The following is a 26,573-nucleotide window of genomic DNA, read 5'->3' on the forward strand; positions in this document are numbered from 1 at the left end:
CTTCAAAGGCACTGAAAAAACTTAGATGCATTTCCTCAAGTCATATTAGAGGGGTTAATCTATTGGAATTCACCATGTCATTCTTTTGGACTGTTGTCAATCTCTTTAATCACATTTGTGTGTGTTTTAAAAAGAAAAAACATCCTGTTATCATTCTACTTTATTAAATGGAAAAAAGGGCACAATTGATGGGCAAACAAATTCTAAAAGCAATCTCAAATTTGATTATGTATGATTGATGAATTAAAAATATTGTTGTTAATCTGTCTAACTTTTAAAATTCTTAACCTGACTGTAATTACTTTCTCAATTGGAAACATACTTTGAAAGTTATATATGCATGTTTGAAATAAGTAATTAATGTTAATAAGAGTCAAAACAAAAAACAACTGCATAATATCTTTTGTATACTAACTTACATTTTGTAGTTTGGGAACCCAAACTTAAAAATGAAACATCCATTTTTGATCCTGTAAATTGCAATATCTAAATAAAATCACTTTGTTTGTTGTATTGATAAGTCTTTAGAAAACAGAAGAAAGAAGCATGATTGTTGTTATTTAAAGAATCAAAGATAAAATTTTAAAGAAAATAGCTTGAATGTCAAGTGTATTGTTTTTCTTTTCTTTTTTTTTTTTTTTTTTTTTTTTTTTTTTTTTTTTTTTTTTTTTTTTTTTTTTTTTTTTTTTTTACCAAACGTAACACTTTTAGGTAGGTGTTAAAGTTAATAATTCTATTTATGAAAAAAATCTAGATTTCTTTGAGTAGATGCAATTTTTCTAATTATAGAAAACAAGATTTCTTTAGATAGTTACATTTTTGAAGTCTATATTTGTCTGATAAATATGAAATTAAACCAACTTATTTCTGTACAGCTGTTCCTAGAACAAGCTCTACACAGTGCAGTTCTGTACCTGAGCCAAGATTTGGAAGAAGGATTGGCAATGACTTTGCAGTTGGCTCACTGGTCCTTTTTGAATGTAACCCAGGTTACATCCTCCATGGCTCCAGAGCCATTAGGTGTGACACAGTACCCAATTCTTTGGCCCAGTGGAATGATTCCTTACCTACTTGCATTGGTGAGTGTATATGTTTATGTTCTCCTTGACTGTGCATAATTTGGGGCCATATAAGTTCAGAATATTAACTCTGCCAATGAATAATCCACAAATGTCTCTTCCCTTACCTAAATTGTCTCTATACTCTAATGAAAATTTCCTTGTTTGAAAGACTTTTCACCTTTACACAATGTCCTCTGTGCTTGCTATTGTTTCTTGTACTTTATGGGCCTTATCTGAAATATCTTTGCCTATCCCACCCCCACCATACTTAAATATTTCTTTTATCAATCATTATTTTAAGACTCTCTCTCTCTCTCTCTCTCTCTCTCTCTCTCTCTCTCTCTCTCTCTCCATTGTTTTCAGTATTCTAACCTTTTATTGTAAAAATATTATAATATTTAGGCTAAATTTATTTCTTGGTAGTAACATGGTACTCTTTTCTGAATTCTAGATGACTGTTGGTCTCTAGTAATTGAATGCTATTAATTTTAATATGGTGATTTTGTATCTTGAAACTCACATAAGTTCATTTATAAGTTATAGTAGTGCTTTGGTATTTTTTGTAAAAGATCATATCATTTACCATGATAATTTGATTTCTTCTTTTCTAGTTTAATGCTCTTGGTTTTTTGTTATTGTTGTTTTTCTCTTTTTATCATTGGTTTCTTTTTCTCTTGTATGATTGCTCTACCTATGACTTGTGGTACTGAAAATACAAATGGCACATGTTTTTAAGTATTCTTTTTCCCAGATCTTTTTAAAAATAATTTTTATTTTTATTTATTTATTTAATTTTATTTTCTGTGCATTGGTGTGAGGGTATCAGATCTTTTGGAACCCAAATTATAGACTGTTGTGAACTGCCATGTGGGTGCTGGGAATTAAACCCAGGTTTTTTTTTTTTATTTGTTTTGTTTTTTAAGAGTAGACAGTGCTCTTATCCACTGAGCCATTTCTCCAGCCCCCATTTCCCAGATCTTACAATTGTTTATGTTAACTCTTTATTTAGTGTGATATTATGTATTAACCTATTATGCATTACTTTTTATATTATGGTATGGTCCTTGTAAATTTAAATTGTTTACCTAAAATTGTTCCATGTTTTCATCATGCAATGTGTCAAATGCCTTTTCTGCATACACTGAAGCGATTGTATGGTTTTTGTCCTTGTTTCTGTTACTTTGCCGTATTGCATTTGCAAAGCAACCATCCTTCCTGCCCTCAGAAGATGTAGTGAATAATCTCTTCAATGTGCTCTTAGGTTGGATTTGTTCTTAATTGTTTTGAACCTATGTTGTTAAAGGATTTTGAATCTAGGGCATTTATTAGCAGCTTTCAAAACATCTAAGACAGTCTTGGTTTTAAATATCAAAGCACATATTTAAATCTTCAAACAAATCTATTGATAAGTTACTTTGGGATCTAGCCAGCGAATAAACCAACTCATTAACTATAGTCATCATGGTGTAGAGTAGAGCTCCTGAGCTTTCATCTCATACAAGACTACAATTTGTGTCTTTTTTCTTTTTTCATTAATTAAATTTTTATTCACTTTACATTCCAGTCATAGCCCCCTCCTTCCTCTTCTCCCAGTCCACCCTCCAATTCTCTTCTTCCAACTTTATCCTGTATTCCTCAGAAAAGAGGAGCCTCCTACCCAACCACCCCAGTTCTAACATTAATATAACAGTAATCAATATGAAGTTATTTAGAAGTACACTGAATTTTATTTTCATCAGTTTATTCATGTAAACATAAATAATTCTGTAAGAGTAGGGCTTTTTAACTTCTGAAAGATTAGTAATCAAAAAGCAAGTAAAGTTAAATTAAAGCAACTATACTTTTCTTCAAAGTGGATATTAAGCAATTATTTTACTCAGACATTTCTTTTTTTTTTTATGACTCTGAAGAATTAAAATATAAACATACAGAGGGAAACATTTTCTTTTCCATCAAAACATGAAACCAATATAGGGCTTACATAAAGAAAAACTCAGGAGAGAAAAACAAGCTAATACAGAGAAAAATGTAAAAAAGACTTTGTAGACCAGGCTGGCCTCGAACTCACAGCGAACTGCCTGCCTCTGCCTCCCAAGTGCTGGGATTAAAGGTGTGCACCACCACCGCCTCACCAAATGAGACAACTTTTAAGTAGACTATGACTGTCTTATAGTCACGTAATAGAAAGGTATAAATATTGTATTACAATCTATTCTTGTTTAAAATGAATAAAATTCTCATGACTGTTATGTTCATCAGTTTGTCATTGGATGAGAAAATCATATTAAGGAAGAAAAAAAATCTTTTGGTACCAAAGTTCACAGATTGGAATTCATTTGTAGCCTCAGTTCATTGATGCAGGCCTCCAGTGTGGGAGAAAATCTAGTGACAGAAGGCCATGATGAAAAAGCTACTCACTTCTTGTAATCTAGCAAACAGCAAGTTAGAAGACCTGCAGATAGGATGTACCTTTCAAATTCAATCTCCTACTTCATGGACCACTTCTATCAACTCTGCCCTTTTTTCTAATGGCTCATTTAGCTATGAATTGATCAATAGACTTTTTCATGGATGAAGTGGGTCCTTCCATGATCCAATAACAGCTAAACAATAGCATCAGCTGGGGGCTAAGTTTTCTGAACCTTAAGTCCTGGGATACAGGTTGGTGAGATGTCATAATCAAACTTGTAAGCTATTGTAACTGACTAAATATTTAATCATTTAATTATAATGGATTTATATGCACATAAAGGCAGCCTTTAAAATGATTAAATATTAAGCCTCATAAATGATATTAACATTCTTATAAAAGAGAATACAAACAGATGTCATTTCCCTCTGTGATATGAAAGCACAGTAAGAATATAGTATTTTTGAACCAGGAAAGAGACTCTCCACACACATTGAATCATCCAGTGCTTGGAATATTGGCATTCCAACTTCTCAAACTATAAGAAATAAATGCCTATTGTTTATTGGATATGTAGGCTGTAATGTTTTGTTTTAGCAGCACAAATGAGTTAGAATTGACAAAAGTAATTAGGTGCTACTTACAAATTCTAAAGGCGGGTCAAAGCTGGAAATGTTGAAATATGTCCTGGGGGAAGCTTCATTACCATAAAGGACTGTAAAGAGAATTCTTAGAGAACAATTGTAGTCATGAAGAAGTTTTGGTCTAAACACAGACAACAAAGCCCATATGCCCTTTCTGATAGAAATAAGGATATATTGTTGAATAGTGGAGGAAAGGTTATCCTTAATATAAAGTCATGGATAAGTTGCCTGCATGTATTCATCCTCTTTTGTAGAAAGTAGGATTTGGGAATAATGACATTGAGCTGGGTGTTTGGAAGAAGAGATATCTAAAATATAGCAGGGACAACTCTGTCTTGACTGCTTTTGTCAAAGTGTGTGGCTCAAAATGCATTTAATAATAGAATTGGTATCCAGTTGTAGTGTAATACACCTTAGTCCCAGGTACGCAGGAAACAGAGACATGACGTTGAACCCGCAAGTTTGAGACGAGCATAGGAACCGCCGGAAGACTCTGTTTCAGAAAGTAAACAAACATATAGTAAGTAATAAATATGAATGCCTGCCTATATATTGGAAATAAGACCCGTGTATTCAGGAGACAAACCTTAAGAGTAACAACTTTAAGAGTAGGCAAAAAGATGTTTGATAAGACGAGGATGCAATTAACAAGATAATGGTGATATTTGTCAGATATTATGACAAAAACTAGGACCAGTTACCCAGACAATAAAAAATAATTAGTCAGAATTTTACTTCATAAATCAGGAGCTATTTCTTGTCACACCTTTCTAGACTGTAAGTTGCCAAGAGATAACAGATTTCAAATGAGGGATCTCTCTGATGTCTAGTCTAATTTCGCCTTCCGGGCTGTGCTGTGTACTGTGCCACAGAGCTCTTTAGCTAACCCAGATAAGGTTCTAGCTGGTTGTACCGCACGTGCTAGTCCTCTGCAATATAATGGTATTGTAATTGCTGCCACCTAGAAATAAATGTACTCTGATCAACAGCTCTGCCCAGGAAGAGAACTGCCAAAAGTTGAAGCCTAAAAAGAACTCCTCCAATGGAAAAGTGCCCAATTAAGCTGTATCTGTGAATCTATGCCTATTACTCCACACAAGAAGAGTCACTGTGTTGAACATTTTGCCAGGAAGAACCATAGTTATGTAACTTTAACCTATGAGATCTATGAAATGAGCTATGCCAAGAAAAACATTGTTGTACACTTAGGCTTGTATGACCAGAGCTAGAACAGAGGCCCAAGTCTGACCACCCAGCATACCTGGTCATGGCTACCTTCTCAAAGACCAAAAAATAATGGTGGTAGATGCAGGAGAGGTTTTTGTTTGTTTCTTTGTTTTCTTGCTTGTTTTTGTTTTTGTTTTGTGTGTGTGTGTGTGTGTGATGACTCTGTGAGTAGAACAGAGAAGTGCCTCTTTTCACAAGTGGATGAACTCCTATGGTAACATATGAAGAAGGAAGGTTGGGGGTTGCTCATAGCCTATTGTTTCAGCATCATCCAGGTAGAAACTTTCAACCAATTAGAGCTTTGCTGCTGTGTACAAGGAGAGTTTGGACTCTTGACATGAGAGGTTTAAGATATGACTCTTGTCATAAAATACGCAGTTCTGTTGTTAGTGGAATCCGGCTGTAGTACAGACTAACTTAGATAAAGAACCACTCCAAAAGGGGAGATGGTGTCAGGTCAAGACCTGAGTCCTTTAGCCAAGGTAGTAGCTGCACACGCCTTTGAAATCAGCCCTTTTTAGGCAGGAGAAGGTGAATACATGAGTTTCGGGATCTCAAAGCTACACAGAGAAACCCTGTGTTGGGAAAAACAAACAAACAAACAAACAAATATCCTCCATGACACGCCTTCAGGTGGCTTGAAACAAAGTGTTGTAAAAAATAGTTGTCAATTTGTTTGACTATGATGTTCCTCTAATTCTTGCAGATACTGGAGTTAAACCTTGATATGAAAAAGAAATATTAAGGCTAAGGCATGTTCAACTAACAAGTCTGAGCACAACTGAACTAGAGTGTGTCCCAAGGCTTAATGCATCATACTTAACTAGATGCTAAGCTCTCCTTCTGTTCTTAATCCCCCTGGGAACCACATAAGGAAATAATGTCTTTAAATAAAACATCTATTTACTTATATTTTTCTTAAAGTAAAATCTCCTACCTATATGTTTAGAGAATATCATCTTTGCTCCTGTGGGTCCAGAAACCAAGACCACAGCTCCAGTAGGCTAAGGGAACAAAGCTTCAAAATAGAATATTTTGAAACTTTGTGGACTTGTCTGAGATCTTTCTATTTCCTCTCACTTTGCATGAAAATATCTACTCTATTTTTAAGTCACCACTATGTATTACCAATATCTAATTGATTTGATTTTATACGCTTACAGCTAACAATAAAATTGTCTTAGGATAAATTGCTATTCAAATGCTATTGAGCTGTTTTGTATTACATTTAGATGAGACTCTGTATCTTCTAGTTAATACTTCTATGTTGAACTGTAAATATTTTGGCTTCAAAATTCTATGAATACAGGAGTTAGAGATATGTCAGCAATTAAATGCATTTACTATACCAGCAAAGGACCCAGATTCAGTTTCCAGTACCCACATGGCAGGTCAGCCTGTAACTCCAATTTCAGAGGTTCAGTGCCTTCTTCTGGCCTCCAATGACCCTGCATGCATGTGGTGCAGATGCAGGCAAAGCACTTATGCTTATAAAACAAAAATAAAAATTAATAATAAATAAGTAAATAGTCTGACTTCAAAATATTTTAAATATATTTTATTAATTTATTCATATTACATCTAAATTGTTATCCCATCCCCTGTATCCTCCCATTCCTCCCTCCCTCCCATTTTCCCCTTACTCCTCTCCCCTATGACTGTGACTGAGGGGGACCTCCTCCCCCTGTATATGCTCATAGGGTATCAAGTCTCTTCTTGGTAGCTGCTATCCTTCCTCTGAGTGCCACCTGGCCTCTGACTTCAAAATATTATGCCTGCTGTTTTAAAGTAAAATTCTTGGTGTCAGACCCACTTAAGTATGAGAGTCAGCACAGAACTACCATAAGTGCATTTCTTACATATTCTCTTTAATTTTTGTGTTAGTTTGAACTTTTGTTGTTTGTGTAAATTATTGCCTGCTTGGAGCCTTTGGTCATCCTGTTTCCATTCATTAGAGCATGCTACTTTGTGATACTTTTCTGTCTCACATCATTTCCCCATCAAGTCTGACCCTGGAACTTTCCTTGGCTGTCATTTGTAAACCACTGTCTGCCACTCATCTTCCATCGATTCTCCACACTGCCATTTACAGGATCAGTCACTGTACAGTGCATATATAGTTTTTGTGAATATTTTCTGAATCGACTTGACTCTATCTAAGTGTTCCTGATATTATACTATTTTGTGCTCACCCAGGTGAAACTTACCAACACATAATAGCTGATCAATGAGTATTTGATCAATGATAGGATTTCAGCAAAATAATTGATAAATTTCTGAACGTAATAACTTTAGCCACCTTCCCACTGGCTTCATGCAGTCCAGTTTCACTATTTCTATACATAGCTGTGTTTTTGGTCATTCTGATGCTTGTGATAGCACATCTGAAGTTTTAAACTAAGAAAGTTATATAGGTAAAACACACAAAAATATATGTAAATGAAAAGATTGTGAAAATTCAAGCAGCTGGTGTATAAACAGCTGGAATCTTGTACAAAGCTGGAATCTAATGATTTCATAGGGAAATTCCCACAAAATATAACATTTCAATAAAAACATGAAGTTATAAAACTTGTAAAACTGAATAATAAGAGTTAGGCTGCATACAGAGCTTTCATCCTCAAAGTTGACCCTGTTATACTTCAATGTTCTTAAATTTTTTCAGTCTGAAGCCCCAAGGCTGTCCTTTGCAGAGATTCAGAGATTCAAATCATCTCCTGCAGCCACTAATAGGTTTGACAATTCAAGGCCTCCAGGACAAGGACTTCAGTCAGTGGGGGGTTCTCTTTTGAAAAGGCCCTGAAGCTACCACCTCTACCCCTTAAGGGAAAAGTCTTTAATTAGATGCTTATCCCATCACTGTTATGTGGTGTGTTATTCAAGTGCCTTCCAAATCCAGAATTACTTTCACTTGAAGGGTCTCCAAGGCTATGACATCATCTGTCTATTTCATCTTTTTATTAGAGTGAAATTTATGAAGGACTGTTTGTGCGTTTGTGTTTTGTTGTTGTTGTTGTGTGTGTTAACATGACTTCAACTCTAATTCCTTAATTGGCTCATTTGTTTATCTTACATGCAGTCAAAGAATATTTATTAAATATAGTGTTAAGTAGCACATATTTCTATGAAGTATAGATTTTAATTATGAAACCAGCACTAGAATGTAGATAACGTTTTTCTTTTACTGATAATAAAATCCCTACATTTTATCCTTACAGGCACGTACAAATGTGGGAAAGTCTACAGGTGTTTGGAACACTATGCTCAGAGACGGTTGAGACAGAGAAGAGACAAAGATAAGGCCATGACGGATGAAAATTAGATAGTGTAGGGAGTAACTGAGAGGATCGTAAAATGATCTTAATATGTTTGTGAAAAATCACTTACAGTGAAAGATTGGAGTAGAATTCATAAGACTAAGTAAACATGTTTCAGAGTAGTCAAGGAGAATATGAAAGGCAATTTACACGTACTGTTCAGATTCGTGGAAATCAAATTTACTAAGAGTCAGAATTATATTTTTTATTTACTATCATCTATTTACCTATCATCTGAGTATCGTCTATCTATCTGATATCTACCTATCTATCTATCATCAATCATATATTTAGTGTGTGTGTGTTTGTGTGTGTGTGTATGTGTGTGTGTGTGTGTGTGTGTGTGTGTGTTGGCATGCACTTGCAAGCATACATGTGTGAGTTCAGGTTCACATATACCAAGAGAGTTTTGTGGAAGTGAGAGGATGATCGCAGGAGTCTCTTCTTGTTTTTAACTTTCTTGAATTATGATCTCTCTTGTTCTTGCTGCTGCTTTTCACACTCAAGGTCCCTGCGCTTCTCACTCATTTTCCAGTGTCTGCCCCACGTCCAGCTAAAGGAACACCAGGGCGGCAAATGCAGGCCAGTTCATCTACACTTTAAACAATATCATTTTTTACATCTTGTCCACAGTTTCTCCTCACTTCTCGCAGTCCCTCTACTGCCCTCCTCTCTGTACCCTCTTTCCATCCCACATGAACTCCTCTTTCTTCAAAACCAAACATGCCCTCTGGTTGTTATTTCAGTCCCTCTGAGCCCCTGAGAACAGGAGAACAGGTTAGTTAAGTCTGTGTGTGTGTGTGTGTGTGTGTGTGTGTGTGTGTGTGTGTGTGTACTTGACCCCCTCTGTCTCCTAAAATATTTCCTTATTGTCTTCAGGATTCCCCTTTGATGCTTGGCTGTGGATTTGCACATTTGTTTGCGTCTCTGATGAGAACTGCGCTAGGCACCAATCTATGAATATAGCAGAATATCATTAACTATGATTTCATTGACTTTTGTTGTTATTGTTGTTTTTAACCAATAATACTTGTTTCTATCCTACATTTCTGGGCTATCCAGTCTCTGGGTCTTGGCCCTCCAGGTAGTGTCAAGGGTGGGTTCCCTAGTGGCACAGGTCTCAAGTTGGACTACCCATTTTTCCACTCCCACAATATACCCTGCTTACAATTTCTCTTGTCTACAACATGTGCTGGGGTAAAGGTGACTTCTACATTATTTTGAACTGCGTTCTATGGACCAAACTTAGATTATCAGGCTTTCACTGGGGAACTTTTTCTAGTTCAAGCATATATTTTAAGGGAGAATTAACAGGATTTTTTGAGAGGCTGAAATATAAAATCTGATAGAAAAAAAGAAAACAATATGAGTCTTGGTTTTATGACCTGAGATCATGGTGATTGGTGGTAACATCTACGGAGAGATAAAAAAGCTTGGTTGAGGAAGATTTTAAAAGGTATTGTTTGGGCATAATGAATTTTGAAAAGCTGAATGGACAGTGTCCATATACAGGAAGAGTTATGGCTAGAGGTAAACACTTGCTGTTTACAAAAGATACGGAAGTAAATGTATTCACTGAAACATATTGATTAATTAAAAAGAGGAAGTCTAAAAAATGTCATGTATTTATATGTAAGATTAAGGAAATAGGTTTTTTTTTTCATGGAAAATGACATGTCATTTTATAATTTTATAATGATCATGTTGATTGAAAAATGAGAGTATATATTATATATAAATTATGGAGGAAAGCCAGTGCTATGATGCACATAATATGTCAGCCCCAAGAACCAATTAACCTGTGGCCCACTACGCATCAAGCTGTAGGAGAGACAACAACTGTAGTGTTGTTACTTATCCACGCACCCCGAATGAACTTTGTGAGCCATTTACCTTGCTTTTGTTATTTATCTGTCTAATATCTATCATCTATCTATCTATCTATCTATCTATCTATCTATCTATCTATCTATCATCTATCTGTCTATCTATCTATCTATCATCTATGTATTTATCATCTCTCTATATATGTATGTATCTATCTACCATCTATCTACCTACCTAATTACCTATTTATCTATCATTTCCTTATTTATTTTTGGTTGAAATATTTATTTTATGATTCATCCTCTAATCCTTTCAGGATACTTTTGAGCCCTATACAAGAGTTGTTGGTTTTTGTTTGTTTTTCTGAGACAGGGGTTCTTTGTTATATAAAGCCCTGGCTGTCCTGGACTCCCTTTGAAGACAAGGCTGGTCTCAAACTCACAGAGATCGGCTTGCCCATGCCTCCTGAATGCTGGGTTTTAAGACGTGTACCACCATGCCCAGCTCATAAGTTGTTAATTTTTTTTTAGCATATCTCCTTCTTTTTTTCTTTTTTTTAATTTTTAAATTTTATTTTATTAATTTATTCTTATTACATCTCAATGGTTATCCCATCCCTTGTATCCTCCCATTCCTCCCTCCCTCCCATTTTCCCCTTACTCTGCTGCCCTATGACTTTCACATGTACTCTGGTGCCTCATATTTGACCATGTTTCCCTGGATGGGGAGACCTGGTGGCACTCAGAGGAAGGATAGCAGGTTACCAAGAAGAGATTTGATACCCTATGAGCATATAAAGAGGAAGGAAGTCCCCCTCAGTCACAATTGTTAATATTTTTTAAAGTACAAACTACTTTCTTACCAATTTAATTGAATTTTTGTTTAACCCCAGCAAAGAAGGATAAGAAAACAACAGATGGAGTCTGGACAACATAAGCTTAGTGAGTACCAATGGCTGCTGCTCCAACAGAGGAGGCACCCACTTACAAACACCTGCAAAGTTAGTTTCAAGGGGTTTGGCACCATCTTCTGGACTCTGAGGGCATGTGCATACATGTGTGTATTCACACACACGCACAAACATATAAGTAGAGTAAAATAATTTTAAAAAGCAGCAAATGACTTTAAAATATTGTCACCCAGTTAATATTTTTGTGGTACTCTTTTCGAGAAAGTACCTTGGTGCTTTGCTTTTGACTTGAGAAATGCCATGAAACCGTCATTTATATATTTAAGATTGTTTTAAAATGTGGATGTGAAGGAGAGATAGCTTGGTAGGCATAGCTTTGTGTTTGCAAGCAGGAGCACCTTCCTTTGAATCTCAGCTCCTACCTAATATAAAAATTGGGCCTGCCCTTGTACACTCCTAACAGCTTGCTGGGTCGCAGCATAGCATGAGGTTCAATGAAAGACCCTGACTCAAAGGTGTAAGGCAGAGAGTGCGAGCAGACATCCTCAGGACTCCCGTTTGTCTTGCCCTTTCTGTTCTCTGTCTCTCCATCTCTCTCTTCTCCTCTCATACAAACCATGTTTTCATTTTATTATTTTATTTGCACTTGCATTTGACTTGGGAAGTGTCACAAAACTATGACTCATTTATTTAACATTGGTTTTAAACGTGTGTGTGAAGAAGAGATAGCTTGGTACATCCAACTGTGTATTTATTTTCAAGCAAGAGAATTTTTATGTGCTACCATTATAGGCCAACTTGAAAAAAAAAATAGTTCAACCGGCAGAGTGCCTTGTTACTCAAAATAATAACAATTGAAAACAAAGGAAATACACTTGCCAAATATTTATTATATTTTAATCAGTGGACTAGTTTCTTTATGTAAATAATCTGCATTTTTTTTCAAAAAGTATTTTGGATTCAGTAGTGTTTCCATTTCATGGATTAAGATGTTTATATACTGATAAATTTGAGGAACATTTTCAAGTGGGCAGAGGATTCAAGAGTTATGAATTAGGTACCGCACAGAATCTAAATAAAGTCATTCACAAAATGAGAGCTTTTTTATTTAATACATTGTGAAAGTGCTGGAAATCTCAACAAGAGCTACATGAACTATCTTCCTCCCAGCGAGCAATACAGACTCTGGATCTAAACCTAGGATGGAAAACCAGATTCATCTTCCACTGGAGATCTTTTTACCTCTTAATGACTCTGTTTCACCAGTTACAGAATGAACTGGAAACTTTTTATAGTCTGTTTAGACTGTTAGAGACATAAATACATTTATATGCAACAGTAATTAGAATTCTCGATATAGAGTGGACTAAATGTATCTTTTTTAATAGTAATTTACTTCCAGGATTAATAGTAGTTCTCAAAATATCCTGTTAGCCTCACAAAAATAATAAAGGAGGTATCAAATAACTTCAAATAGTAAAAAAGCTTCTATGTAGTTAAGCATTGATTTATTTTATTTTATATTTTCTGTGTGTGAGAGAAATACAGTAAATTAGGTTTTAGGGATTATAACACAAATGATAATTATAATTGTATGATTGTGTATATTCTTTCATTAATGCTGTATAATCAATTTCTGTAGATATTTTGTGGTATGCTTGAGTCTTAAAACATAGCGTGATGTGGTTTTGTTTAAAAGTCTGTTCTGTGTTGGAGACATTTTTTCTTACTTTAATCCTTTGCATTAGAATTAACTGGCTTTTGTGCTACATTACTTTCAGTGCCTTGTGGGGGAATTTTAACTAAGCGCAAAGGGACTATTTTGTCTCCTGGATACCCTGAGCCTTATGACAACAATTTGAATTGTGTTTGGAAGATCACAGTGCCAGAGGGAGCTGGCATTCAAGTAAGGATATTAACTTATTTATTTATTTTTATTTTATTTTTGGAATTCATATATTCAGAAATGACAAAATGCATATTATTAAAGTTTAACAAATAGCTTGGATCGACAAAGCTAAGTCTTATAGAAATATATTTTACCTGAAAGGAAAATAAAGCCAAATTCAGTTTTCAATGAGACAATAATAAAAAAACAAAACAAAAACAACTGCTACACACAACAGAATTATAAGATAAGAAGCTCAAGGGATGTGTATATCAGACGTCCAGGAGTATCATCTTTGGATAAAATTGAATAAGATACGACAGGGCTAGGGTAAAAACGAATTATCCACAGACACACTTCCAATAACTCACTCCAAGTTAACCAGCAGCCACAGCCCTAAAGATAACTGCATTCCATTTTCATAGGGGCTGTGAATCTTTAGTAGCTTGCAGCTTGGGCTGGAGTCTCCAGAGCCACTCCCTCCTCAGCACTGGGCCCTAGAGTGTCTCGACCTTGTACAGGTCTCATGCAGGTGACTCCAGCTGTGGTGAGTTCATACATGCAGTGGCTCCATTGTATCCAGAAGATGGCATTTCACCAGACTCTTCCGTTGCCTCTGGCTTTTGCGTTCTTTTTACCCCCATTTTTAAGATGTTCTCTGAGTTTTGTGGGTGGGGTGAATTAGATGTCCCGTCTGTGCCTGAACACTCCTCATTCCTAGTCACTCATTCTTAGCTCTGACCAGATGAGAAGTCTCTATATGAATCACGGGAAAAACAAGTTTCCTTGAACCCAGCTGAGAGCACCAGGAACATGTGGGTATGTAACATGTGGGTATAAAGATAACTATTTAGAAAGCAATTTGACAACATGAGTAATTAGTAAAACAGCAAGATTAGGTTGCAACTAGGGCCTAAGACCTCCACACCCTGGAGCTTTTGACAAGTTTCATAGCAGCAGGCATGCATACCCTCCCAGAGACAGACCTGCAATCCTCCCGGGAGAGGGTTGATAACCTAGTAACTGCCATGCCAATATTGCCAACAGTGGGCACATCATTTCAGGCAGGTTTGTATTGTATGTATTGTAGCACGCAGCACACAGCGCTGAATAAGAACAGTGATGATAGTTTCTGCATCCGGGACCTTGCATGGCATGGTTCCAATACTATGAAAACAACCCAGGAGGAGGTAGCTAGTTTGAGATTGATGTCTCTATGTTGTATAAGGGAAAGTATGTGGTGTTTTCAGATACAGGGTTGTATCATCTAGTTCTGTGATTAATCAAGCACATTGGCAATGATATTTCCTGTTTGGAGGGGTCTCGGAAGTGGCCCTCAATGACTAGTAATTCACATAGGGGGGTACCGTATCTGGTGCTAAAATTTTGGTTTGATAACTCATGACTTCTGGAAGCAGTGTTGCTCTCATATGCAGAACACCTCTGATCTCACAGATATTCATACCTACATACACAATTAGCTAACAAAGAAGTGCGTTTTCATAAAGCTTTTTAATACCTTCTCAGCTTTAGTTAGCCCACCCACTTATTCCATCCTCTCTCCCATTCCTACTTAAACCTACAACCTGCAGTAAATCTCCTTTCCCTTCGTTTATTATGATGCCATGTGTATTCTACTATACCCACAGCTTCTTTAAGGCCTCTTTACTTTCTTCCTCCCTCTCATGTTCTCTCTCTGGATTTCTCCAAAATACACATTTTGAAAAAAAAAAAAGATAGATTCAACAAAGACTTCCAGATTGTTCACAACCCAGGTTGTACTCTGAAATGAGAATCACATAAGACTTTTATTAACTCATTTATTCATAAGGCTATGAAAGATGTTCTTGATTATTTATGTTCTCAGTTTATTCATTTCTATCCGATCATAAAAGGATAACCTTAAAAAATTATATTTTCTCTACTATCATTTTTAGTATTCTGCAGTGTGGCTTTAGTACTTAATGCTCTAATCAGGTTATTGTGAATGAGCCCCTTGATAATAAATTAAATCCATTGCATTGGTCATCTATGCATTGAGACAAAACAATTTAACATCAGAGGTTCTCCAGTCACTGACAACACATTCATTCCCTCCTTAGTTTCTACATCAATATTTCTATGGATTTTAGTATCTTTCCTACATCCAAATCTCTTGTTTCTACATTTAATTTTGTATCTTCTTTAATGTCAACCTATCATTCAAATGCTAGTGCTCTTAGTCTTCTGGGGCCAGTTTACATCAAGTTATATCATCCTGTTTTATTTGCAGATTCTTTACTTCTGTGTCCTTAGTAATGGTTAGGAGCTAGAGATGACTGGAATAGAAACAGATTACAAAAACAAACAAAAAAGATAGCAACAATGACAACATAGAGACAAAAGCTCCTCTTTTGAAAGATGGACAGAATTAATGATAGTATTTGGACCAGCATTGTGAGCCCATATCTCTAACCCCAGCTTTATATTATCTAAAGTAGCCGCTGGATGTTTTCAGCTAAATTTATTGCTAAGCTATCCAATAGTAATTTTATAATCATTTTTTAATCAAAATGGCTTCTCCATCCTTCACTCTCCTTCTATCATGCCCCATTCTGTTTTCTCTATCACTCTCTGCATCAAGTTGTGCCCAACCCCATTCAGCTGGCAAGCCAGACATCTTGATTTCTCTTCTAATATTTTGTTTAACAAACTGTGCAAAGACTGAATTTCAAAAGTCTCTATTTCTACCCATTTGTATTTCTATGACAAAAGATGAAGTGGCTCTCTTCCTTGTTCCACGTATATTCTCTTCTGTCTATTCTTGACCAAATGAATAACAACCAACCCACCCTAGCTTATCACAGCACCTACATTTCGTCATCATTTTAAGTCCTCAACAGCAGTTGCTCCTCTTCACTCAGTTTTCCCTTATTGAAGTTTGTTGTGTTCACAGCATCCATCTCTGGAACAGCGTGGAACCCGGTTTCCTGTGGACACTGTAAATATTATTTCCTCTGTCTTTGACAGTATCCAGTATCTCCCCTTGTTTGCCTTAACTTGACTGTCATTTCTGCATGAAATAGATTTCTGTGATAAGCATATTAATTGGATTTAAAAAGGTTGAATTTCCTTGTATATGTTTTTATTATAACACCAATCAGGTATTCTTATTATCGGCTAATTATCTGTAAGCTCCTGATGGCAGTGGCCAGCCTCATTCTGGCAGCTACTGCAGGGCCTGGCACTACAAACTCAGCAAATATTTTTAGAAAAATCAATGGACACCTCCTCAAGCAGTACATTTGGGACTATTTTGGAGAGATATTAGTGCATAATAATCTAATAAAATAACTACAGAAAAACTGTTATGTGTCACTCACCTTAGGCAAACACCCTCAAAATTGTACGCGTCAATGTCAACTCAAAATTTTAACTTAGAATGTAGTTTATTTAATGATTGCACTCAGAAAACAGAAATTGAGTTGAGCAGAGTATTTAGAAATCTCATGGCATGAAATGCACAATAGACTCCTAAATATGCTGTAGGATTCTTTATCTCATTGAAATATAGTTTCCCATATGGACTCTATTATTGGACACAACTTTAAATCAAGATAAGCCGTGATAAGCACATACTTAGTGTATCTCTTAGGTATAAATATACTATTTATTCTTCTATAACTAATAAACAGGTTTAATAAACATTTCATTTGGGTGTATGGAGCTAAACATGTGTGCACTTACAATCTATATGAATATTTGATAAATCAGATTTGTTTTGAAATAAATTATCCTTTGGTTGAAAAAATTAGAAAAGATTTGGGTATAGACAATATTTTACTGTTGTGAGTTCTTTTGGAATACATCAATGGGAAAGTCATTTTGTCATGTTGATATAATGTGGTATGTTTTTGTGGAACAATAGGTTTATTTGTTTCCCTCTTCCTTTTATGAGTGTACCAGAGATAGCCCCTAGGGGCCTGTACTTAACCAGAGAGGAAGTATTTATGAAACTAGGGGGAATACTGATTACATAATTATTATCAACATGAATTTTCTATGTTCATAAGATTCCAGAGTAAAGTGATATTTGCTTTTTTTTTCTAATAAATCACTGCTTTTAATGTTTAAAAACATACTGGATGTCTAAGTTAATGTTTCAGTTGCTGTGATGAAATATGACTAAAAGGAAGTCAGGACAGGAACTCAAACACAGCAGAAACAGAGTCAAGAGCTGATGCAGAGACTATGGAAGGTGCTGCTTCCTGGCTGCCTAAACATGGCTTGTTTGGTTTGCTTTTCTATAGAACCCAGGACCATAAGCCCAGCGATGGCACCACTCACAGTTGGCTGGGTCCTACGCCATCAATCACTAACTAAGGAAATGCCCTACAGGCTTGCCTACATTTGGATTTTTATGGAGGCATTTTCTTGATTGGGGTTCTAATGCCTTCAGACGACTGTAGCTTGTGTCAAGTTGACATAAAACTATCTGTCCCAGTCCATCATGAAGCTAGCCTGCTGCCATGGTGGCTCATTTTATCCAATACAATCTTCTCCCAAGGCTAAATACATGCCGTAGTCTTTTGTTGTCTCTTATTTGACTTTCTGTCATTGCAGACTCTAGGTCGTTAGCTTGCATAGCATAAGAGGTTTCAGAACACTGACTGCTAGTTTTCTCTGACAATTTCATGCTTCTATACCCACTATGGTTTTATTATATAAAACTATATTTTTCTGGAATCTTCATAGCAAATGGTATCAGATGTTTGTGAATATCATAAGAAATAACCATAAACTGAATAGCTATTTAACAATTAAAATATTATCTTCTCAATGAACTAGAAGTTAGTATTCCAAATCTTTCTTCAGTATACAAATACAAAACTACCAATAGGTCCTCTGTTATTCCTAATCTCTAGGGAATTCTCCTTCTGCTGTTTCCAACATTGAATGGCAACATATATTTCTTGGCTTCTGGCCACTTCAGTCTGAATCTTGCCTCTGTGGATACACTGCTTTCTCATCTGCCTAAATGTTTTCAATAGTTTTTTTTCATATATCAAGGTTTTCTCTTTAGTCCAGTCCAAAAGATGCACCAACACACACACACACACACACACACACACACACACACACACACACACACTCTCACACACACACACACACACACACGGCAGTATTTATAAGCTTCAAGTATTAGGATCTGTTGTTTCTGGGGTGAATTGACAAATACAGGATTGAACAAATGTTCTTCCTCTTTTACGTGTACTAGGCATACCTAGAGATGCTTACATTTTGTTCTTCTGCTTCTACGCTGCACATAACTCAAGGGAAAACAGAAATTGTTCTTGAATATTTTGTCCAGTCTCTTGTTCATGTCACATGGACCCAGTGAAATTCCCCATGTCAACTTGGGACACCAGAGTTTTTGGTACCTCTTCTGTAGCCTTTTTAGTTCATCTGTATAGTGCTTCACTTTTCCACTCTCTGACCAGTTCCGTTCTGCATTTGAAGTGAAGTCTTGATAATGCTCCCCCTCCCACTTCCCAGTCTTCTGGTGGAAACTGAAAGCATAATTATACATTCAAGTGCATAATTATTTTGCTAGTGTTTAGCATTTAATCTCTCTCCCCACCTTTCTCAGCTAAGATTCTGCATTTTCAATTTATGCTAGGCACTCAGCTTTAGATGCACATTATATAGCTTAATTTTTAGAGATTATCTGAATTAGACAACTTATTTACCAATAACTTTGGTGAGTAATTTGAAGCACAGAGATTGACAGCATTTGTAGGAGTTTAAACCTGTGTAAATATAGGTTACCAGGAAGCTTCAAACCCTTCACCTTGTGTCAGTGTTCTGTTGTGCCTCTAACGGGGCATTCACATTTCCTTTTACGTAAATCCTCTCTTCACTGCGGCTAAATTGGATTACTGATAGTTCACTAAGTCCAGCTCATGGTTTGACTCATCCACTGTTTCACACACTTAATAAATTTCTTCCTTTGGAAGCTTCTCATTACCCTGAGCGCAGATCAAAAGTCAACTGCTGCATGAATCTTTACAAGGTATTTTTAGCACAGTACAATATTTTCTTACTCTGAGCAGAAGAGAAGAAAAATTCAGACAAGAATCAGGAATGAATTATTGTTTAAGAAAGTAGTGGTTGGGGCTTTGGTCCTTGTTTTTCTGGAGCAGTGCATTAGATCAGGTGCCAATCATGCAGGCAGGATATCTGCTGCCATGTGGCACTCACCCCTGGAGCAGCAGTGCCAGCATCCCCTTGAACAAGAGAATGATGGAGGGCTGTTTTGCAGAAAAGAACTGTTTAATGAGTGGAATTGTCATAACTATATAGCAAACGGGTGCCTACACTCACAACAGAATCTAGTTAGTTAAAATGAATGCAATCTAATGAAGTTCTTCCTTTCCTTCTTTAAAGCTACAAAGCAGTCTATAAAGAACAGCATAGAATCCACAGTTGTGAGTTCCATGGATTCCTGGAAACCTCATACTGTGCCAAGTGAGGTACAACAAAGTACCACATGTCTCTTTCTTGAAATACAATTTAAGAGACACAGAACTGTAGCCCAGTATTTGCCTTCTATCTTGAGGGACCTTCAAGGTGACTTCACAATTATGATGACATTAATAAAAATAGTATTTGCAAGATGCATACAAATCTATTAAAAAATATCATCTGTGGCTGCCTATACTGACACTAATGATAAATATTAAAGAGAAATGGAATAGATCTTATACATGGACATGAATTCAAGAATGAGCCTATTGAAAACGCGTTGCCAAGTCCACTGTGCTTGTAAGCCACGGATCTCTTTATTTTCTTGCACTAAAGCAATGAGAAAATGCAGCTATCAACAGAAGTCTTGTACTCCAAAGCACGAATGCTAGGTATTTATTTAGAACCTGAATTTGACTTCCTAGTACATTAAGCCAACAAAACTTAATAAAGGTCTGTTCTGAGATAGTGACAAGAAGCTTGCACGTCATATTGATCATATACTGTGCCATTTGCTCTCGTACAGGTTAGTTCATATAGACCAGTGATGTAATTTCCAAGATTAGTTTCTTGTTGTGCCATCTAAGAGAGCCCACAGGGATGTTGTCTGCCCTTAAGATTTCCCTTGTAGTCAGTACTTCTAGACTGTATATCTGGTTAGAACCATTAATTTTCACTGGAAACTGTTATTTTCTAGGTACAGGTTGTTAGCTTTGCTACAGAACATAACTGGGATTCTCTGGACTTTTACGATGGGGGAGACAACAATGCACCAAGACTTGGAAGTTATTCAGGTAAAAGAGAAATCTAAGTTCATGTAAGATGAAAATACAATCAGCAATACACAAAAAAGAATTAAGAGTTCCTAAAACTCTTTCAGGTTTAATTATGAGCCATATACAATGATATAAGTTACAAGAAGTTTTCAAACTCTTTCAGGTTTAATTATGAGCCATATACAATGATATAAGTTACAAGAAGTTTTCAAATGTTAAAATGAGTGGCAGCATGTTCTTTTAAGCTTTCCAGAATTCCAATCGTATTTTAGCAATATTTGTTGTTTTTTATGCAAATAGTATAATATTAATGAGATATGATTTATTAATACTACACTACTCTTAAAATTAGGATGAATAATAGTAATTAAAACATGGCTCTGCTTTTTAAAATTATGATATTCAGCAAAATATTGTGCAGCCAGTAAAATTATTTTAGAAAATGGATATCGTGACAGATGCCATAAAGCGCTGTTAAATAAGCATAAAGGAAGTAAAAAGTTACTTACTTGAAATGAATACACTTTTACAGAAGTCATGTCCTATACAAAATCATACCAGATAGAAAAACAAAGTGACATAACTTACCTTGTTATTCAAACCATTGGCTTCTTTTAAAAATGGTCATCTTTATAATAAGTCAATTGTTCATATATGTTGCATTCTACAGAATATCATTTCCTTGTTTTTCTTGTATTTACACATTATCTTAATTATAGCAATGTAAATCTAAATATATATAACAACCTTCTCTGGAAGCTTAGCATAGTGGTACTTGCCTTTAATCCCACCACTCAAATGGCAGGCAGATCTCTGTGAGTTCAAAACCAGCCTGGTCTACAAAGTGAGTTCCAGTATAGCCACAGCTGGTTCACAGAGAAACCCTGTCTTGTAACACAACAACAAAAGCATTCTTCTGTGGAATTTGGTAAAGTTTGCACGAATGATATGTGTCATAGTCATCGCAGAGTTCACTTCCCTTGGAGTAGGAGCAGTGAATTAAAATAGGATAGAGGGGGAAACATTTCTGCTCAATATTCTCAAATTTTTTTGACCAATACACAATTTTACAGTGTGCTGGCTGGGTACCAGTTCACTTAATTTCTTTATTGTTGCTGTGGTCTTTTACTCGGGGTCCTTTACCTGCCTTCTCAATTGTTATTTCAGGAACAGCAATACCACATCTTCTGAATAGTACATCCAATAATTTATACCTAAATTTCCAGTCAGACATTAGTGTCTCTGCTGCAGGATTTCATCTTGAATACACAGGTAAGTGCAATTTATCAAACTCTAGGAATGTTAAAACAGGTTTTGTCGTATTTTGATTTGTTTTTGATTTATCTTACTGTATTTATTTTATTATTATTATGGAGATGCTTTTTTTCTAAAGATGCAAAAAAGGTGGGGGATCAAATGGGAAGGGAGGGTCTGAGACTCTGGGAGGAGTAGGAAGAGGAGAAACCATAATCAAAATATATTGTATGAAAAATCTATTTTCAATAAAAGAAAATGAAAACTTTTAAAGCAAAGCTAAATAAAATAATGATAAAAATGCTATTATTTGTGTACAATTGACACCAACTTTATCAAAGCAAACATTCAGTCTGATCTAATATTGTTTAAGATTTCAAACCATTCTATCAATTCAGTTGAAAATCTTGTGAGTATAAAATGATGGATAATTCCAGAATTTATATACAGTGCATTTTTTAATGTTAGAAGAAGAAACACAATGTTTATTTTCTTAATGAATTAATAAGGATACAGTAGCCACAAAGATACTAATGAAACCTCTAAAATATATTTGTGTGAAACTGAAATCTTAGGCTGGCTGAAAGTAATTCCCATTTCAAGTTTTCATTTCTTTTTTCTTTTTTTAAAATTTTTTCTTTTTCTTTTTATTTAATTAATTTATTTAGGTTACAACTCAATTATTATCCCATCACTTGCATCCTTCCATTCCTCCCTCCCTCTTGCTTTCACCCTACTCCCCTCCCCTACTATATGGTCATAGGCTATCCAGTCTCATCTTGATAGTCTGCTTATTCTTTCTTTGAGTGCCATCAGGCCTCCCCACCAAGAGGAGGTGGTCAAATATGGGTCACCAGATTGCCCATTTCAAATTATAATTAGCCCCAGAAACCACTGTTTCTTTAAAAGTGGATATTTTAGATGTATCCTGTAGGTTTGTGTCTTGTGATTGGTTTAGTTAACTGCATAAGTTCCACAGGGCGTCTGTGCTGATACCTGCAGAAGGATATTGACCACTGAGTACTCTAGCTAGGATCATAACATACTGAACACAAATGACAAGAATGCTTTTCCTTGCCTTCTTCTAGATTTTAGATGAACTGCCTTCAGTTTTTCATATTTCATATGATACCTCTGGCGGGTCTCCCACAGTTTTTATTTGATTTCAGTGAATTACTTGTATAAAATTTGTCATTTGTTTTGCATCTATTAATAAGATCATTTAGTTTGTTTTACATTCTATAAAAACATGTGCCACATGTATTGCTGTATATTTTTTAAACTAACCTTACATCTATTTAATAAATTTAATTTGGTTGGTTCATAGCTCTCTTAATTCTGTGTTAAATTTATCCATTAGTATTTTGTTGAACATTTTGCCTTCTTGGTCAACAACAGCATTGAGTTTTCAACTACCTTTTCTGAGTTGTGTTTTTGTGGCTTCAGTGATAAGATGACACTGATATTAATAAGTGAATTTGGAAATGCTCTTTTCTATAAAACTTTGTGGAAAAGTTTAACAAGGGGTGGATGAACTCATTAAATACTTCAGACAATTCACTTATAAACTTATTTTTCTTTATCTTTCTTTGTTTGGTGGTTTAGATGACTGATTCAATGTCCTTGCTACTTATTGGTCTATTAAGGCCACCTCCCCTTGGTGGGGAGGCCTGGTGGCACTCAAATAAAGAATAAGCAGGCTACCAAGATGAGACTTGATAGCCTATTACCATAAAGTGGGGGAGGAGGGCCCCCATAGTCATAGACCTAGGGCAGGGGAATAGGGTGAAAGCGGGAGGGAAGGAGCAATGGGAGGATACAAGTAATGGGATAATAATTGAGTTGCAATCTGAATAAATTAATAAAATTAAAATTAATAATTAAAAAAAGAGTTTCTCATTTTTGTTTAGTTTTTTTGTTTGTTTGTTTCAATTCAGTCTCCATATACTTAGTGTTTCTTGTATTGTTTCTTTTTGTCTAGTTAATAAACTTTTTAAAAGAATTATTCACTGTGTTTTTATATTTATATACAAAATTTCTTTGTTATCAGTTACAATGTTTTTCTTTTATGAAAATAATTTGTAAGTTGAGGCAAAGGACATGTTTGAATCATTATTTTCCTCATAGTTGTGTCAGGTATGCAGCAAAAATTACTTGAGAGTTAATATTTGTTTAGATGCTTTCTCCTTTATATTTTGAGTCACACATCATGGTGAAAGTGGCACCGCAGGCTGCATGGTGGTAAAAATATAAGCTGCTATTATGGTAGCAGGTGGTAAGGAGAGAGCTAGACCAGAGCCAGTGGCAGGTACAAGTTCCCAGGCTTGTGTCAGTGACACACTTCCTTCTGCTAGGCTCTACATCCTTCAGACTTCCCCAAAGTAAACTAGCACCTGGAGAATAAGTGGTCTTTCTTTGTATAGCCCAATTCTTGGAAACTTAAACAACAACAACAACAACAGACTAAGACAAACAGAATAAAAGAGATTAGGTCTATTATTTGTATATATACATTATAAACTGTATTTATCCTAGATAAAATGTATCATACATGTAGTTAGGTTATTATATGGATAGTGAGAGATTAATTCTTTTGAATTTAGAATGCATACTTCATGCAGAAAGGATTGGCAATACCACATATCTGTGTTCATTTAAGACACCATCATGTTTGAGGATGGGTCGAGTTCCTAAGATTTGACCAGTACTAAAAATCAATGTGTTATTAAATATGATACTTAAACATAGAAAGTATTAAATATATGAAATTGACATAATCAACAAGAGCATGACAACACCAATGTTGATGAAATTTAGACCTCAGTTCTACGTACATTTTATATGTATTGTACAGGCCTATTTCTTTACGGTCTCTCTCTTATCACTTAACATCTCTTTGTCCAATCCATTCAGTCATCACTGAAATATCATGGCGTATGCTGGATATCTGATAGAACAGAATTTCTAGTGAGAAAGCAAAGAGCCTAAATTGTTATGCATGTACTTAGTAAAGACTAGTTAGCCCATTTAGCTCTTTATTATTTTAATGGTAATAGAGCTTATTAACAGTGACAGAGGATGTTTTGGCACACACTTTTGAAGCTTCCATTCTCTACTGGGCAGATTTGTTGTTGTCTTTAGGATTCTAGTCATAAAATGGAGTGGGTGGTAGAACATAACCTTCCACCTCATGGTCAGGGAGAAAAGAAAAGAAGAGCCACGGATTCCAAAATCTTGGACAATGACAAATAAGATCTTCACCTGGTTCTTACCTGTGAAGGGTACCATTTCTTCCCAGTCAAAGGGTACTAGGGTCTAAGCCTGTCCAACAGTTATTTTTTTTTATAGGACAATAATGGTCGAGACTCTAACATTACTTAACCAATATTAGAGTTCTCATCCTCTTTTTATGAAGCTCAGAAACTGTGTATCTATTTTTATAAAAAGAAAAACTTGACAAATGTGAAAAGAAGACTCATTCATCCAATCTGTATATTTTATGAGCACCTTTTCTATGACAGACCCAATGTTCAACACAGAATATGTCGAGATAAGTAGGTAATAGTCTCTTTTGAAAAAAAATTAGTCTATTAGAAGGGACAGAAAAGTTAAGAAACAGCACATTGCTATAAATACACTAATGAGTGTATGTTGTGTGTGTGTGTGTGTGTGTGTGTGTGTGTATGTGTTAGAATACACAGAATAACAATCAGCTTCATGTGTAAAATTCAGAGTATTTCAAAGAGGTAGTGACATTTGTGCCGAGTCTTAAAAACTAACCTGAAGTTTCCCATTAGACAAGACATGGAAGATATTTTCAGTAGAACAAACTTTATGATCTGACAAAGCAGTGGAATATGCAATGCTAGGAGAACTGCATCTATTTCAGTAGAGCTGGCACACATAAGGATAGGTGAAGCCATAGTAACTAAGGCTGCTTCTGAAAGCATAGCTACCTCTCACTTCATTGCAGGGGGTATCTAGTTCAAAGCTACCATGCATTTTTTGTAGTCATGCATAATGCAAAGCATTAAATTATTTTATTCATAAGTAGCTTGAAGAAACTTCATGGAAAATTTTGTGTATGGCATTTGCACCTCTAAAATGTATTATTGAATGCAAAATTATTATTTGTATACAATAAATATAGTCAATGATTACTTAGGTAATTTTGTATTATATTTATAATTGTTGAAAAATATTTTTCCACATATAAGGGAAATTGAGATAGATCATAAGAAAAATGTAGGTTCTGGTAATGTAAGTTGGATTCCCAGAGAACTAAATGTTTGACTGGTCTTGAGGGAAATAAATGAATAATGATTTTAAATGTCATAGTTTTAGACCTTTGACATATAATCATCGATGTAACTTAAGCATGTTAAATTTCAATATTTCCTGTATAAAGGGCACTGATTTCTGTTGCAGGGAACTGGAAGCTAAATGAAGTAAATAACTTTTGTAGTTGCATAGACTCTTTATTATGTGGAATATATTCATTGACTAAGATAGCAAAGAATGCCACTGTTCCCTACACTAAATTCTGCATCAGACTCAAAGCTGAGAGAGAGAGCACTTCCATTGGTAAAGAATGAACATCTGCACAAGTCTTGCAAGAGTCTTCTACATTTCTTTGCTTTAAATAACAAGAATATTGACTTTTCTACTGACCTAGAAGCTCTTCAAAGGCAATAGATTTATTTAAATCCATATATTCCAAAGTAAATAATATCAAAGGAATGCTTGGGTTTAAGC

At 35.4% G+C, this 26,573-nt stretch overlaps 1 protein-coding gene across 2 annotated transcripts in view; it reads left to right on the forward strand.

Annotated features, from left to right (window-relative positions):
• The window catches only part of Csmd3 (CUB and Sushi multiple domains 3), a 1,090,370-nt gene that overhangs the window by 909,264 nt on the left and 154,533 nt on the right, over positions 1-26,573 (forward strand). For both annotated transcript variants that reach the window (XM_051159708.1, XM_051159709.1), the window contains 4 exons: positions 876-1,079; positions 13,178-13,302; positions 20,486-20,582; positions 21,732-21,836. In XM_051159708.1, the coding sequence (XP_051015665.1) occupies positions 876-1,079; positions 13,178-13,302; positions 20,486-20,582; positions 21,732-21,836 (531 nt within the window). The remainder of the gene's footprint in view (positions 1-875; positions 1,080-13,177; positions 13,303-20,485; positions 20,583-21,731; positions 21,837-26,573) is intronic.

Source organism: Acomys russatus, chromosome 17 (assembly GCF_903995435.1).
Source record: "Acomys russatus chromosome 17, mAcoRus1.1, whole genome shotgun sequence".
In the NCBI taxonomy this organism is placed as follows: Eukaryota; Metazoa; Chordata; class Mammalia; order Rodentia; family Muridae; genus Acomys; species Acomys russatus.